General features: G+C 35.3%; 1 protein-coding gene across 2 annotated transcripts in view; it reads left to right on the plus strand.

Annotated features, from left to right (window-relative positions):
- The window catches only part of CREBRF (CREB3 regulatory factor), a 57576-nt gene extending 41678 nt beyond the window's left edge, over positions 1-15898 (plus strand). For both annotated transcript variants that reach the window (XM_060635049.2, XM_078446888.1), the window contains exons 8-9: positions 137-259; positions 10198-15898. In XM_060635049.2, the coding sequence (XP_060491032.1) occupies positions 137-259; positions 10198-10313 (239 nt within the window). In that variant the 3' untranslated portion in view covers positions 10314-15898. The remainder of the gene's footprint in view (positions 1-136; positions 260-10197) is intronic.
- The last annotated feature ends 6 nt before the right edge of the window (positions 15899-15904 follow it).

Here is a 15904-nt window from a genome sequence, read left to right on the forward strand (position 1 = left end):
GAAAGCTTATAACCATTACTACTTAATATTTTCTTACACATTTTCCATTTTTTAACCAAATAACTGTTACTACATAATAAAAAGCAAATTCTTCCATGTCAGTGACGTGTTCCAAGTGTCTTGTTCTGTCTTACAGATAATTTATTGTTTGTAATCAACTCCATCAAGCAAGAGATTGTAAATCGAGTACAGAATCCAAGAGAGGAGAGAGGACCCAACATGGGGCAGAAGCTTGAAATGCTCATTAAGGATACTCTTGGTAAGAAGAATATTGGAAAAATTAATAACAGTAACATGTAGTATAAGATATATGATTTAAGGAGATACTAAGTTCTTTTAAGGAAAACCCCAAATGCTTTTATTGTAGTTACTTTTCTTTACGAGTTGTTTTGTCTTTTGAGATTTTGCATTCATAAACATGTATTGCTGGTTACCACAATTTGTTATTTATACTTCATTACTGAACTATTTTAACACTTAGGAAAGATGAACTTCTAGCAACTTTACCTTTTGTGAGGAAAGGAAAGATCCCTGAGCTGTCAAGCCTGTAATTTGTACTTTGGTGGAGGTTCTTATCTGTACATTTACTCAGTAGTACATTTCACGGGATTCTAATAAACTTACTTGTGTGGTTTTCCCTGGACAGATTATACAACATGGGGAGGAACAGAGAGGCAGGCATCCAGAAATCAAGTAGAGGAATACCTGATGGAGGAAAGAGGGAGATAATACAGACATGAGAACTCTAGAGGTGCTGGAGCTTAGGGGCCATAGGAGCAGATCACCTTGGGAGTAGCATCCCAGGACACTGCAGCATAGTGCAATCTGTGAGAACCTTGAAGCATCATAAAATTAGTTCAGCTGTTTCATATGTTCTTTAACAATATTTATTCTAGGACGGTCTTTTAAAAACTGGTTCTTATGTAGTCATTATGTAGAGTGACATACTTCAGCTATCTGAGAATTTTCTTCCAGTTCATTTTTCCCCAGGATGCTGATTGTGTATTGAATCAGGTCACTCAAAAGAATTAGAGCTTACTTGTTTTTTAAGTTTATTTATTTATTTTGAGAGAGAGGGAGAGAGAGAGCAAGCAGGGGAGGGGCAGAGAGAGAGAGAGGAAGAGAGAGTATCCCAAGCAGGCTCTTCACTGTCAGTGGGGACTCCAGCTTGGGGCTCGAACTCACAAACTGTGAGACCATGACCTGAGATGAAACCAAGAGCCGACCGTTTAACCGATTGAGCCACCCAGGTGCCCCTAGAGCTTTCTTTTTAATAATTATTTAGTTCCTTACCTGAATTCTAGAGTAACAAACACTATAAATCATTCTATTTTCTTAAAACTGTAAATATCTCAGAATTTTTTTACATTTCTGTTAAGACAATTTTTCTTACTTTTAGTTACTATAGATTCATTCAAAGTGTTTTCAGTGCCTGCTCTATGGCCCAGTGTGGGGGGATATAGGGTTGAATAACAGACTTGGTCACTAGTCTAAAAATGGAAGACCAAGAATAAACAGAAAAAAATAACAAATTGTGGCAATCGCTGTGAAGAAATCAAGATGTTTCCATGGAGTGAAGTGAGCAACAGTTTATTTCTATTTATTTATTTATTTATTTATTTATTTATTTATCTAATATAATTTATTGTCAAATTGGCTAACATACAGTGTGTAAAGTGTGCTCTTGGTTTTTGGGATAGATTCTCATGGTTCATTGAACAGTTTATTTCTATTTATACAGAAATACTTCTCACAGCTACCAAAATGATTGCATTTTCTTTGATTAAAAATAAATGCAGATTGAATGCTTCCATGCATGTGTCCACAATGCATGTTTCTGATGGTCTTTGAAATTATTAGTTTCTCTTTGTCAGCATTGTGTTCATACTGAAGGTAAAATATTCTAGTATATTTGAAAGGCAGTTTGGAAATCATTGGTAGAATTAGCAATGCATATAGATATTAGCAAAATAGTTTCATAAAGTTTGGCAACATTTATGCTTGAAGGCCAAAGGAGAAGGTTTGTAAGTGAGATCAAGGGCCAGGAAAGAGGGCTTCCTCGGGTGTTCGGAAGGGATAAACAGCTAACATTTACTGGGTACTTACTGTGACCTAGGACCTGTCTGCTAAGGTTGTTTAGTCATTTACTTTCACAGTTCTGTGAAGGAGGTATTACTACTCTAGTTTTACAAATAGGAATTAGAAAACACAGCAAGGTATTAAAGTATCTTATGAGTCCCACAATCAATAAATGGCCGAACCAGGAGTAGAAGTTCTTTGAGTTCCAGTGCTCACACTGCCTCCACATACCATCATTGAGCCCTGTCATCTGACTCTCATCTCTGTAGTCTGACCTGAATAGTTTATCATTGGCCCCCTAATCGCTTCATCCAGTAGGCCTACTTGAGGATTTCTTTTTCTTGACACTTATTGTAACATTTGGCACTTCTGAATATTTTTCTGGAAACATTTTCTTTATTTTAAGATCTGCATGCCTTGTTTCCTATCTTTTTACCAAAAAAAAAAAAAAACAAACCAAAAAAACCCAAACAAACACTAGTGGTGTCTCTGTGGCTCTGGCAAAACCAGTGGTCTGAAAATTAAAGTCATGTTTCCAAAAAACAGAAGTTTGTTTATTGTAGTGGTTAAAATCAGAGTATTTGAAATCAGTTCTAGATTGAACTCCTGGCCCTACTACATACTACATGAGGACCCTACGAAAGTGACTTCACTTCCCTCAACCTAATTTTGTTCATCTATAAAATATGGACAGTTGTGTGGATTAATTGAGAAGAGTGCATATAAAACACTTAGCACCCTGCTGAGCACATAAATTCTCAATATTCCATAAGTGTTAGCTGTTGATGTTACCATATTACATCTTAACCATTTAGGTTTTTTTCTTTTTTCTTAAAAGTTTTATTTCCACCTTATTCCTAAAATCCATCATTCATATTTTAGAAAATTGAAGAATTTTTTCATGACAAAGTCAATTAAAATTAGTCAAATGCTTAAGTTGCATGTTCACAACATATTAACCTGATAATTATTTGTGATATAATTGGCTAACAAGATAGATCTAATTTTTCTATTTAGGTATTCCAAACAGTATAACATTTCAGTGATTATTGCTTATCAGTAATTAATAATTCTTTTTGCTAAGTTTTAGGAAATGACCTATAGTTACTAGATAAGTTCACAGAATAGTAAAATGAATATGTAATTATTATATTTACAGAATTACCTTTTCAAAAGTAGAGTTGTACATATGTATCAAAATAGAGTAATGCAAAATGAAACAAAACTAAGAACTGTATATTTATACAGAAAATAAACAGTAAAGGGGTTCTTGGGTGGCTCAGTTGGTTAAACGGCTGACTTCAGTTCAGGTCATGATCTTGTGGTTTGAGTTTGAGCCCTGCATTGGGCTCTGTGCTGACAGCTCAGAGCCTGGGGCCTGCTTCCGATTCTGTGTCTCCCTCTCTCTCTCCACCCCTCCCCTGCTTGGTCTCTCTCTCTTTCTCTCTCTCAAAACTAATAAACATTAAAAAAAAATTTTTTTTTAAAAACACAAAAAACCCAAGATCACCTCAATTACCCAAAATACAAGATGAGATTGAAAAACTACCATTCATTTAAAAAAATAAAAAAATAAAACAGTATGAAAGATCAGAAGTTTATTTTGAACAAAACTATATTTATGTAGAAAACACTTAGGTGAAGAGTGGATTCTAACTATCAGTATTTTCCTAAACAACCAGTTACTTTTTACCTCGTGTAGATTAATTCAGTATGCAAATAGGAAGTCCTGGTGAATTTACTTGACTTTTTCTTCAAATGGATTGATGCTGTTTTAAAATTTTATGTATTCTTTCAGTGCATTTCTGTCTTTAATGTTCTTTAAAATAATTTTCAGTTCTTTTATTAGGTAGAGGGAGGAACTTAATATTACAAGTAAAGATTCTTTTTACCTTTTTAGTTTTTAATTTAAAGGCCTTATATGTTGATAAATGTGTATATTCTCTTTACATCTCAAAGGTCAATTTCAAATTCCTTGACTCACATTTTCTTTCCTTTAAAAAAATTTTCTTTAATGTTTGTGTATTATTTTTGAGAGAGAGAGAGAGAGAGAGAGCACGAGCAGGGGAAGGGCAGAGAGAGAGAGGGAGACACAGAATCTGAAGCAGGCTCCAGGCTCTGAGCTGTCAGCATAGAGCCCCACGTGGGGCTCAAACTCACAAACCCTGAGATCATGACCTGAGGCTAAGTCGGATGTTTAACCAACTGAGCCACCAGGTGCCCCTTTCCTTGAGTATTTAAATATGCTTCTCCGTTTTTTTTGTTTTTGGTTTTGGTTTTTTTTGGCATAAAATGTTTCTGTTAAAAAGCTATTAATTGCCCTAATAATTGCCTAGTTTTTTTTTCTCCTTATAGGTCATTTGCTATTTTTGCCAAGTTGTCAACAGGATTTTTTCTTTTTTTTTCTTTTTTTAATGTTTATTTTATTTTTGAGAGAGGGAGACCACTAGTGGAGGAGGGGACAGAGGATCCAAAGTGGGCTCCACACTGACAGCAGTGAGCTCCACACGGGGTTCAAACTCCCGAACCCACGAGATCATGACCTGAGCCAAAGTCAGATGCTAAACCAGCTGAGCCATCTAGGCACCCCATTCTTTTTCTTTAAATCCCAGTAATTTCACTAGACTTTGTCTTGGAGTTGGTCATTTTAGGTTGATATTGTCATGTGTGTACTGTGCTCTTTCAAACATTACTATTTGACCTGTTTCCTTCCTTTGTTTTGTTTTTGTTGTTCAGGGAATTATTATTTGTGGGTTGGACCTTCTTTGCCTAGCTTCGGTATTTCCTATGTATATTTAGTTTTTTATCAGTTTTTTGTTTCTTAATTTCTTTTTTTATTTTAAAATTGTTTCTTGTTTGCACCTCCATGTCTCTTGAAAGCATTATTGTTGTGTTTATTTGCTGCTCTTGTATTTTTTTTGTTTTTTCTTAATTTCAGAAATTAATTTTTCTTCCAGTTTTTTTCTGAGTTCTGTCACCTTATTTCTGAGTTTTTCTATTTCTGATTTATGTTGTCCCTTCATGTAACATTTTCTCTAATGTGTTTTAGTTCATTTTGAATATCCTTGCGTTCGTTCTGAAATAATAGTAGGGTCTGACCATTTGGAATAATAATAAAGGATATATATGGTCGTTTTGTGGTCATATCTGCTAGGATATTCATTGTTTGTAGGAATATTCTTCTCTTTTTTCTTATAATAACTTTATATGGGATTTTTGACCTTGATATTTTTCTATTCATTTGTATGTGAATTTGGTTTTTCTGAACTTTGAAAGTTTGGTTCACAATAGCTTTCCTGACTTCAGGCTTTACAGAGTCCTCTGTTTTTGTTAATATAAAACTATGTTTTGTATTCATTTATGAGATGGTGTATAGTCTAGCCACAAGAAGGGGACACAGGAGAGGAGCAGGAAGAAAGCTTATCCTAGAGAAACAAAGTCACCACATGCCACAAGGGGGCCACATGAAGGAAGCACTAAGGGAGAAGACTCAACAAAGCAGGTAGGGAAGAGACAGAGAAGAGAGAGAGACATGGAGTGGGAGAAAAACAAAGGAACCTGGGGACAAGTGCCTTTATTGGATGCTGAGGTGATATGCAAAAGCAAAGGGTGGGAGGCAATTTTTTTTTTTTTTTTTTTTTGGTTTTTTTTTTTTGTTTGTTTGTTTTTTTTTGTTTTTTTGGTTTTTTTTGGTGCCGAAACCCGGGATCGAGGGAGGCAATTTTTTTGGTACATTTGTGTGTCACTAGCCCACAGTCAAGTGAGGGCAAGAAGAACTTGTGGCAGGGCAGGTGCACAGGGCAGCTTGCTTTCTGAAATTTCTTGTTCTCTGCTCCTCTCCCATTTTATCTGCACCGTCTCTTTCTTTCATATCTATTGTTCCTGTCTTACTCAATTTTGATTCTTACCAATCCTGGCTCTTCTCATGCAAGGGAGTCCTGGTTGGTCAGTTTTTAGTTCACAGAGGCTAGACTGCTCCAGCCCCTCAACACCTTACTGCGGGCTCCTTGCACTCACCTTGTACTCACTATTCATTTGGACAAAAATCCCTCACGGCTTCAGCTGTGTTCTCATGTTGGTTTCCTGTGGCTTCCAGTGCATAACCTGTTGGCTATTTTATGCTTTTGTTCTCAGGTCCAATTACTCCCTTTTGACTCATCCTACACAAATGTTGGTAATGTTAATACCATGGAGGTCTTGTCACTTTTGATAGTTTGTTTGAACCCTTTTGGATTTTGGGGTTTGTGGAGATAACTTGTCACTTGTTAATGTTTTCCATGGTTTTTCTGCTTAATCTCTTTATATGGGGAACTGAGGAGATTAAAAATCTATACAGCTTTGTAACAGTCTTTTCAGAATTCCCCTCTGGAGCCGTTTAAATAAGTTGGAGTTTCTTTTTCTTAAAGATTTGGTAGAATACTCTTTGAAACTGTCTCATCCTGTGTGTTTTTTGTGATTAACTCTTTGAAAACTTTCTGTGTTCTCTCTGATAATTTGTATGTCAGATTACAAACTCTTCTGGAGTCAGTTTTGATAATTTATATATTCCTAGAAAATTACCCACTTCCTCCATGCCCTCAAATTTATTAAAATTATCTTCATACTCCTCTGTATCCGTGGCTAGTGCTTCATTTTCATTTGTTTATGTCTACTGTGTTCACCTTCACTTCTTGAATTGGTTAATTACAGGTGGTTCTCCTCCCCCCTCCCCCCCCCCCCGCCTACCCAAACAAACCAGCTCTTGAATTTGTCAGTTCTTCTGATTAGATGTTAGTTGCTTAATTCACTTCTTTTTATTCTTTCTTGTTCATTATATAATTAAAAACCTTTGAAATTTCTTCTGAGTGCTGTGTTAGCTATATCCCAAATTCTGATGTCATATTTCATTGTTTTCTGAATACTTCGAAATTTTATGCTTGATTTACTCTGTGACCCAAGAATTGCTTGAGAGAGATTTAAAATTTTCCAGAAGGTAGATATTATTATTTTCTAGTTTTGTTATTAACTATTTTTGTGTGTGATTTAAGATTTTTTTAAGCTATCTAACATATGATTACATTTATTTATATTTGTTACATTTATTACAACCTTTTTAAATGTTCTGTGGGCACTTAAAAAGCAGATACATTTATTATGTTAAGACCCCCATTATATTGGGGCACCTGGTGGCTTGGTTAAACATCTGACTTTGGCTCATGTCATGACCTCACAGGTTGTGAATTTGAGCCCCACCTCTGCTGTCAGCACTGAGCCAGCTTTGAATCCCCTACCCCTGCCCTGCTCATGCTCTCTCTCTCAAAAAGTAAACTTAGTAAAAAAAAGACTCCGTTATACGTTGGTTAGGTCATCTTAAGTGGTTAGGTCATCTTAAGTAGGTCTCTTTTTCCTTTTCATTTTTGTAGGGGTGTCCATTTACTCTATGTAAAACTGAGAATGAGCACCCACCACTAATGTATTTCATTTTTTCTCCTGTTTTCCGAGGTTTTGCTTTTGAATGCTGGAATGCTTGAATGGGAATCCTTACCAGTAGATCTTTATTATGAATTGTAATCTTTACATCATGAAGCATACTTCTTTTGTCTTATTAATAGCTTTTTCTCTGAATTCAGTCTTGTCTGATATTGTAATCATAAATACAGCTTTCTTATTATTTATATTTGCTTAGTATACCTTTGCTTACTCTTTTATTTTCAGTCTTTCTGAATCACTTCATACTAGACACATCTCTTTTAAAAACATTTAAATTCAAATTTAATTTTGATAAGCATATTATAAAATTCACTTCTAGATTTTTATATATACCATATAGTCCTTTATTTGTCAGACAGGGAGTTTTTCTTTAATAGGTGAGTTGAACTCATTTTTTATTTATTGATACATGTTTGATTTTAGTTTTGTCATCAAAAAATCTGTTAGCCTTTGTTCATATGGCTTTTGCCTTTTTATATCATTCACTATATGATCCATTATTATAGTTTTAGTATGTGTTCTTTGATAATTTGTAAGCTCTGCATTGTTATCTTGTGAGTTGACTTTTTTAGTTATAACATATATATTTTTTCCTTAACTTTTCATTTAAGAAAAGTAGAAATAGGACACTGAACATCTGCTTATCATTCAACTAGATTCACCAGTTGTTAATATTTTGCTGCAGTTGCTTTATTTGGATATCTACTTATTTTTATTCCTAAGTATCTGAAGGTAACTTCTAAACATACCCTTCATCCCTAACTACTTCAGCGTGTATTTCTTGAGAACAAGGACATTTTGAGAATAAGGCACAATACCATTTTCACATCCAAGTACTTCAACATTGATATAATATCTATATGGAGTCCATATTTAAACTTCCCCATTTGTCTCAATAATGTCCCTTAGAGCCTTTTTGGTTTTGATCCATTAAGTATCATGCATTACATTTATTTATATCATTTTTCTCCTTTAATCTAGATCAGTCTCCCAGTGTTGTGTTTATTTTTTCCTATGAAAAATCTAGGTAGCTGTTCTTGTAAAATGTCCCAACATCTGGAGTTGTCTGTTTCCTCATGATTACATGCAGTTAAATTTTTTTGGCAAGAATCTTCATAGGTGATTATCCTTCTCATTCCATCAATCAAGAAGCACATATATCAGTTTGTCCCATTATTGGTCATGTTAGATTTAGTCACATGATTGAGGTAGTGTCAATTGTCTGGTTTTTTTACAGTATCTTTTGACTTCTTCCTGGGAGCAGTGACTAGATATTTTTCTATTTCCATCTTGTTTTAATCATTTATTTTCTCATTACTTTTAAAACGTGCTTATACCTCTGTTATTTGACTTATTATTTTTTTTTTTTGAGTTTTTTTTAATGTTTATTTATTTTTGACAGAGAGAGAGACAGAGCATGAGCAGGGGAGGGGCAGAGAGAGAGGGAGACAAAGAATCCAAAGCAGGTTCCAGGCTCTGAGCTGTCAGCACAGAGCCCGATGCGGGGGCTCAAACTCACAGACCACGAGATCATGACCTGAGCTGAAGTCGGACGTTCAACCGCTTGAGCCACTGAGGCACCCCTGTTATTTGACTTATTGATTTGAAGTATCTTTTGACTTCAGCTGTAGGAGATGAGGAAGATGAAAAACTCAACATACACTGTCTTCTACCTTTTTTTCCCTCTTCTCTTCCAACTTTTGTTTATTCATTCACTTTCTTTAAAATGAAGAAAAGTTGGGGGGGGCACCTGGGTGGCTCAGTCGGTTAAGCGGCCGAATTTGGCTCGGGTCATGATTTCGCGGTCCATGAGTTCGAACCTCGCGTCGGGCTCTGTGCTGACAGCTCAGAACCTGGAACCTGTTTCAGATTCTGTGTCTCCCTCTCTCTGACCCTCCCCTGTTCATGCACTGTCTCTCTCTGTCTCAAAAATAAAGGTTAAAAAAAATTTTTTTAATAAAAAATAAAATGAAAAGGGAACATAAACTTAATCCAGTAGTTCTAAAAATTACTGAAAACATCCCTCAGATCAGAGTTTTCAGTTACATGGGTGAAACCCATCCATGGGATGCACAGAGGCTGGAGAAGTTGGAAGAGACTGGCTGAAAAAACAGAGCAAACATGCTGGGCTGGGGAACAACGCTTGTTGGTGGGTGTGGGTTTGGGCTTGGACTATTTTTTGGAACCTATTACCTGTCATCTCCCCCACTTAAAAATGGTGATTAACCATTCTTCATTATTGGTTTGACCTTTCTAATCTAAAAATTATAGGCTCTGGAGCACCTGGGTAGCTCAGTCAGTTAAGCATCTGACTCTTGTTTTCAGCTCAGGTCATGATCTCATGGTCTTGGGATCAAGCCCCGTGTTGGGGTCTGTGCTGAGCATGGAGCCTACTTGGGATTCTCTCTCCCCTCCCCCCCCCCCGCCCTCCCCTCCCCCCATCTCTCTCAAAATAAATACACATTTTAAAACTGTAGGCTCTAATCTGATGAGGAGATTGAATTTCTATAGTAGCAAGCAGCTGAGTACTCATCTAGGACTGGTATCAAGCTGGGGGCCACCCCTGACCCTCAGATCTGCCTACTTCTCACCTTCCATCTATGCCATCGCCATTTCTGTGCCTAAGTGTGCCTTATTTCTTTTTCCTAGGTCTCCCAGTGGCTGGGCAAACCTCAGAATTTGTTAACCAAGTGTTAGAGAAGACGGCAGAAGGCAATCCCACTGGAGGCCTTGTAGGACTAAGGATACCAACATCAAAAGTGTAATCAGCCTCATTGGACCACTGGTCAGAAATGTCTGTGTTTGTCACATTATTCATTGTAAATTTTCATTCTGTTTTGCATGTCAGTTTAGCATTATGTAAACATTGATTAGGTTACATTGTTTTAAGAACTAAGTAGCATAAGTGAAGCATGATCCAAAATACTTGATTATTGCATTTTCAGAGCATAAACCATGGTTAAAACTGCTACTGGCGTCAGAATTGGAACGTGTACATTTAAGTAAACGTTTAGATACAGATTGCAAAAATCTGTTAAAGTCAAACAAGTTTTGGAGGAGTGAAGATACTAGTAAATGCCAAATACTGTGGCAGGTTTATGCTCTGAACCACACAAAAAAATTGAGGAAGCATTTTTTTAAACAGTCCGTTTAGATTGTTTTTAGAATTATTCCTTTTGTTCTGATTTTTCCACAACCATTAATCTCACTTGTACATGGCACAACCCAGCACTCATGCCCATGTGCCATATTAGAAGTTCATTTTCCGAGCTCAATATGGTATATATAAATATATATATAGATATATATATAATGTCTGTGCAAGTAAGAAAAAAAAGCATATTCTTTGTGCCTTGTATTTTGGGGAAACTATAAAACTGGTAATATTTTGTATGATGAAAACCCTACTGAGGAGAAACAAGATATATAGATGGAGAAATTATGGGGTTTAAATGTTTTTTTGTTCCAACTCTTTTTCAAATTTTTTGAATGTATATAGGACTATGTTGAAATGTAGATATATGCCACAGAGTCTGTGTATTGTATAAAAAACAAAACAAAAAAACAAACAAAAAAAAGATGGCTCTAGAAAACTCCTATTTCGGTACTTGACCGGAAGAAGACAAATACTTGCACATTATTGCGATTGTTTTATTTTTTGTACCAAAGACAAATGCAACTGATATGGCAAACTGCCAGTCTAAGTAAAGTTTTGCACAGCTTACATGATACTGTATGAATGTATGAAAAACAAAGGAAAAAAAACCCAGAAAAATGAAAAGGTCAGGGTTAGGGATCTTACTGAACTGTGAATCTTATTTCTGTTTGGGTCCAATTATCTACAGAAGGAGCATCCACACATACAGATATTATTTTGCCGTTCCTCTCATTCGCTTCCATAGTAGATAAGTTGGTGGCCATTTAGATGTCTGTAAGTCTTTTTATTTCTGCACTTATTGTAGGAAATTTTAATATATTTCATTTTAGTAAGCTATTGGTAAAATAGTTTTTGACCTTGAAAATTAAAGTTTATTTAGCTTATTGTAGTATACTTCCACCAAACAACCAAAATACAGATTATTTTTATTGTATTATATATATATATATGTAAAGAAAGAAAAAAAAGCTAAAAATATCTAATTCTTTAGTTGCCACTTTTCCAATCAATGTATTATTGTGCATGTAATATTTTCAAAGATCAACACAAGCTTAAAACAAAAACAATTTATAGATTTTTATATTTTTGTACAGGTATTTTCAAACTAGCTTCTTCAAACTTACATGTGACTTCTTCTATGTTTCTAGAACTGAGAAATAATTAACACGTTTAGTTTTTAGGTGCTCTTTTTTGCTCACATAAAACAGCTTCATTAGTCAGTGTTTTAACTATGTTAAAGCTTTACCTCTTGATGAGAAATTTCTTGTGTCAAGGCAGCATTATAAACCTTCCCCACAGATCTTTCCATTCTGTCTCTCTTACTGTTGATTCTCAAATCTTGTGTTTTGAACTCTGAAAACTGGTGGCTTAAAAACTATACTTAAAAAAAAAAAAAAAAAAAAAAATTCCTATCTAGCCCAGAAAAAATACCAAAAATTTCAGACCTAGCTGCTGGGAAAGTATCTATTTCTCCAACCATTTCTCCGTTACTCCCTGGAGAATTTATTCCTTAATTATATTTTGTTTTTACAGTGTGTTTCCTTTTCTTCTACTTTATTCCCCCAACCCTCACCGCTATTTGTAAGCTGTAGCATATGAAGCTATAGCTTATAAAGGCTTGATTCTAAAACACACAGTAACAACTGAACTATGTCCTTATATGCTTCTTTGACATCATGAAAAGGAAACTCAGAAAAGGATTAACACCTTAGCTGAACTGTGATACACAAGATTTTCCTGTGTGCTTGGTGGAAATGTACCTGGTTAGTTAGTGCATTCATGCTCAACAGGCGATAAGCTCAGATCTAATGGTTTAATAGAACGTAAGCTCATTGTTTAAAGTTTTTCCTCTTCAGGTGGGAGAAGGCAGAGCACAGGCTTATAACTTGGAAGTATCTGAAGTTTTGACAGAGTGTGTTTAGTAGATTGAAACATGTTCCAAAATATGGCAGTTTTGCAATCAGGTGAAAATCACTTCATGATAGAGACTCAGCTGATGAGGTTTATAAAATTGCCCCTTTCTAGCTGCTCTGTTAGGAATTCTGGTTTTTGATACTTTTTTCCTGTCTGCAAACCAGAATTTGATTTTTTGGTCTTGCATTTCAGAAAAAAAAAAAAAAAAGACTTTGAATCTGTTTAGTAGATTCCATATCCTTGCATTTCAGTGTTTTATATGTACTACTTAAGTTAAATAGTTTAAAAGCTTTTAAATAGTTGAGCTTTTTAATGTTGACACTTTATTTTGTACCTATTTATATATGTATGTATATCTTAGAAAAGCACTTTGTTAAAAAAAAATTGCATTTTATATGATTCCTGCCATTTGCTGCTAAATCTGGGCTGGTCAGAATGCTGCAGCGATACTTGATCTAAATAAAAAAACCTGGCAGTAAAATGTAGAGTGAAAGTTAAATCCTCTTGCTGTTTTAACTTTATCATAAAGATGACATAGGCAAGCTGTGCAGCTTTACATTTTAACCAGGGGACTCTGTGGCATTTAAAACCGTCTAGAAATGGTTGTACTTTAATGCCAGTAATAATCTGCTTCCTCTATTGTCATTAAAATATATACGTTTAGTGTATCACACAACAGATCTTATAAGGGTAACGTAAAAACCCCAACAATTGTACATGTTCTGTTTTTGAAAATTGTGGCATGTATTTTTGGGCGAAGATCATTAGAGAAGAGCTCTCTAAAGGTTTTCTGTGTTCATACATGGTATACAGATAGCTCATAACGAAGTCCAGAATCTTACTTTAAGTGAAGGCATTGTGAATTCACCTCAAGTAAACCCATTGTTCCAAAAGCAATTATAAACTTTGACTCGAGTACTACTATGATTTAAGAAAAAAAATACAAAAAACGTTCTTCCTCGTTTCAGATACACTGGATTCTTTATAGAGTTTGTCTCCATATGAAAGCATGCTGTCCAGTTGTTCTTGTTAAGATCTTGTCTGAGTTTTGAATTGGGTGCCACACTTTTTCAGTCAATATGATTGCTTGTCCTACTGTACCATGTATGATTCTTGTCCTTTCCTATATCCTTCATGACAGATTATGATGTGGCTTTATATTGTGCCTTACTTGTACATTGAAACTGAACATCTTCATTCCCTTCCACTTCCTAAATCTTTCACTTTGACCTTTTTGGTAAGAGAATCAGAGCAATTATAAACACATCGTGAAGGATTTCAGATGGGTATGGTTTCAAATTCCCTCTCTTCACAGTTATTTTATATTTGTATGGAAGACCAGTTTTGAATGGTCTTTAAATATGAGAGGGAAAGACTTAGCAGTAATTTCACTACATCCCTTTTTTCTGACTTTCATGAATTTGTCCTACATCTTCTTTCTGATGCTTGACTTTATTTGCTCCGTAGCAATAGTCTGCATTTAAAGAAAGGTGTGTTCAGTTCATCAGCTTGAAATTGACTATTTCATCTTTCCAGAATTTTTTAGGAGAAGAATACCCGTTTTGTTTGTTTTATAAAACAGATGACAAGTCTCTTTAAAAGAAACAGAAGTACAGTACTTTTGAAATACAATGCTGTTAGTTTGGATTTCTTTTTTTATATATACTATTCATACAATTATCTGATGTTTGCCTTCATTAATAAAGCTGTTAGTTTATTCACCAAAATGTCAAGAATGGATGTGCTTTTCTTTATTCCATACATTTAAAAATATTTTAGCTGCTAAGATTTAGTTAACTTTCTAAGAAACAAATTCAAGTTGCCTTCAGCAGGAATTAACAAAAGCTTATGTTCCCTTTCTTTATATAGTCTTCCTAAAATTCTGTTCAAGTATTTTCTAGTTAATTATGTAAGAGAATGTTAGCATCTCTCCAAATCTTGAAACTTGAATTTTGAGAATGCATTGAATTATGCTTTCAGTGTTAAAGTAAAAGGTTTCAATTATCCTTCTAGTGAAGTCGATTGTGGAATACCATTTCCCATGGAACTGAGGCCATTTCCACAACTTTGCACAGAATTGCAGTCTTGTTCTTCCCTTGGATCATGACAAATAAGTCTCACACAGTGCCGTAATACTTGTGGATTCTTTTGTAATCTTTGTAATCTTAATAAGGGCATTATGAGAAGATGACTCCATGTTTTTTTAATATTTCAAACACATTGGGATGGAACAATGAACGTCCGCTGTAGGAACAGTTGTTTCGTTTTAAGGAATAAGCATGTTGGGAAAAGATGATGAAAATGTACTACTGACAGTTTTACACTTCCATAGGCGAGTGGGATTATGTGTTGAAGCATAATCCTCATGCTTAGTAAACTGACTGAAATTGTAGAAATTACACCTAGGAACTGAATGATGCCAAATTGCCATTTTTCTTTAGAAAAGAGAGGTTTGGGTGTAGTAGTGAGGGACTAGAACCTTAAAACTGCTTCCAAACAGTTATCTTGGAATCGAAGACTTGGTGACTAGCGAAGAACACGAGGGTCCGGTATCTCAGTGTGCCAAGTTCAGGTGAACTAGGTTTGCCTCTTTCATAACCATGTAAACACAACGGTGTGTAGGTAATTAAATTCTGGGTGTATGGGAGCGGGACGGACTACTGTGTCTTGCCCTTCGCCCTTTGTTTTTTTCGGAACCAAATAACAGAAATGTGTATGTGTGTACTGTATCTGCCTTCTCCACCGCATCTTTATGACACTGTATTCCGCTGCCTGCTTTTTTTTTTTTTTTAACCTTCTTTCCCTAGGATTTGTCCTCCAACTTAGCATTTGTGATTAACAGTTGATACTAGGGCTGACCGCACATGAGAAGTCACAAGAGAAGAGCGGAAGGGCAAGAATTCAGAGCATTCGTTCATACAATGTGGCAACCTCTTTTGCGTAGTGGCGTAGGATCCTGTTTGTAATGCTATCATAAATATTCTGTAGTTTTGTTTCCCCATTCCCCCAACTGGAGCTATGAAACTTATTGGATTCAGTCTTGTCTTTTGTCTAGAAAGAATTTTATCTTGTTGACGCATGAGCTGTTTAAAAATTATTCTATTAAATGTTGGTTAATAGTTGTGCAGTTTTTCTTTTCAGAAGAAGAGGCAATTCAAATGTTGCCTTTGTTTTCTGTCACCTTCCAACCCCCCAGCACTTCTAGTCAGATACAGATTCATCAGTGTATGCAACATCCTTTGTAATTTAAAATAAAAAAAAAGATGAAAAGGTTTTGAATTGTTT

Source organism: Panthera onca, chromosome A1 (genome assembly GCF_046562875.1).
Source record: "Panthera onca isolate mPanOnc1 chromosome A1, mPanOnc1 haplotype 2, whole genome shotgun sequence".
NCBI lineage: Eukaryota > Metazoa > Chordata > Mammalia > Carnivora > Felidae > Panthera > Panthera onca.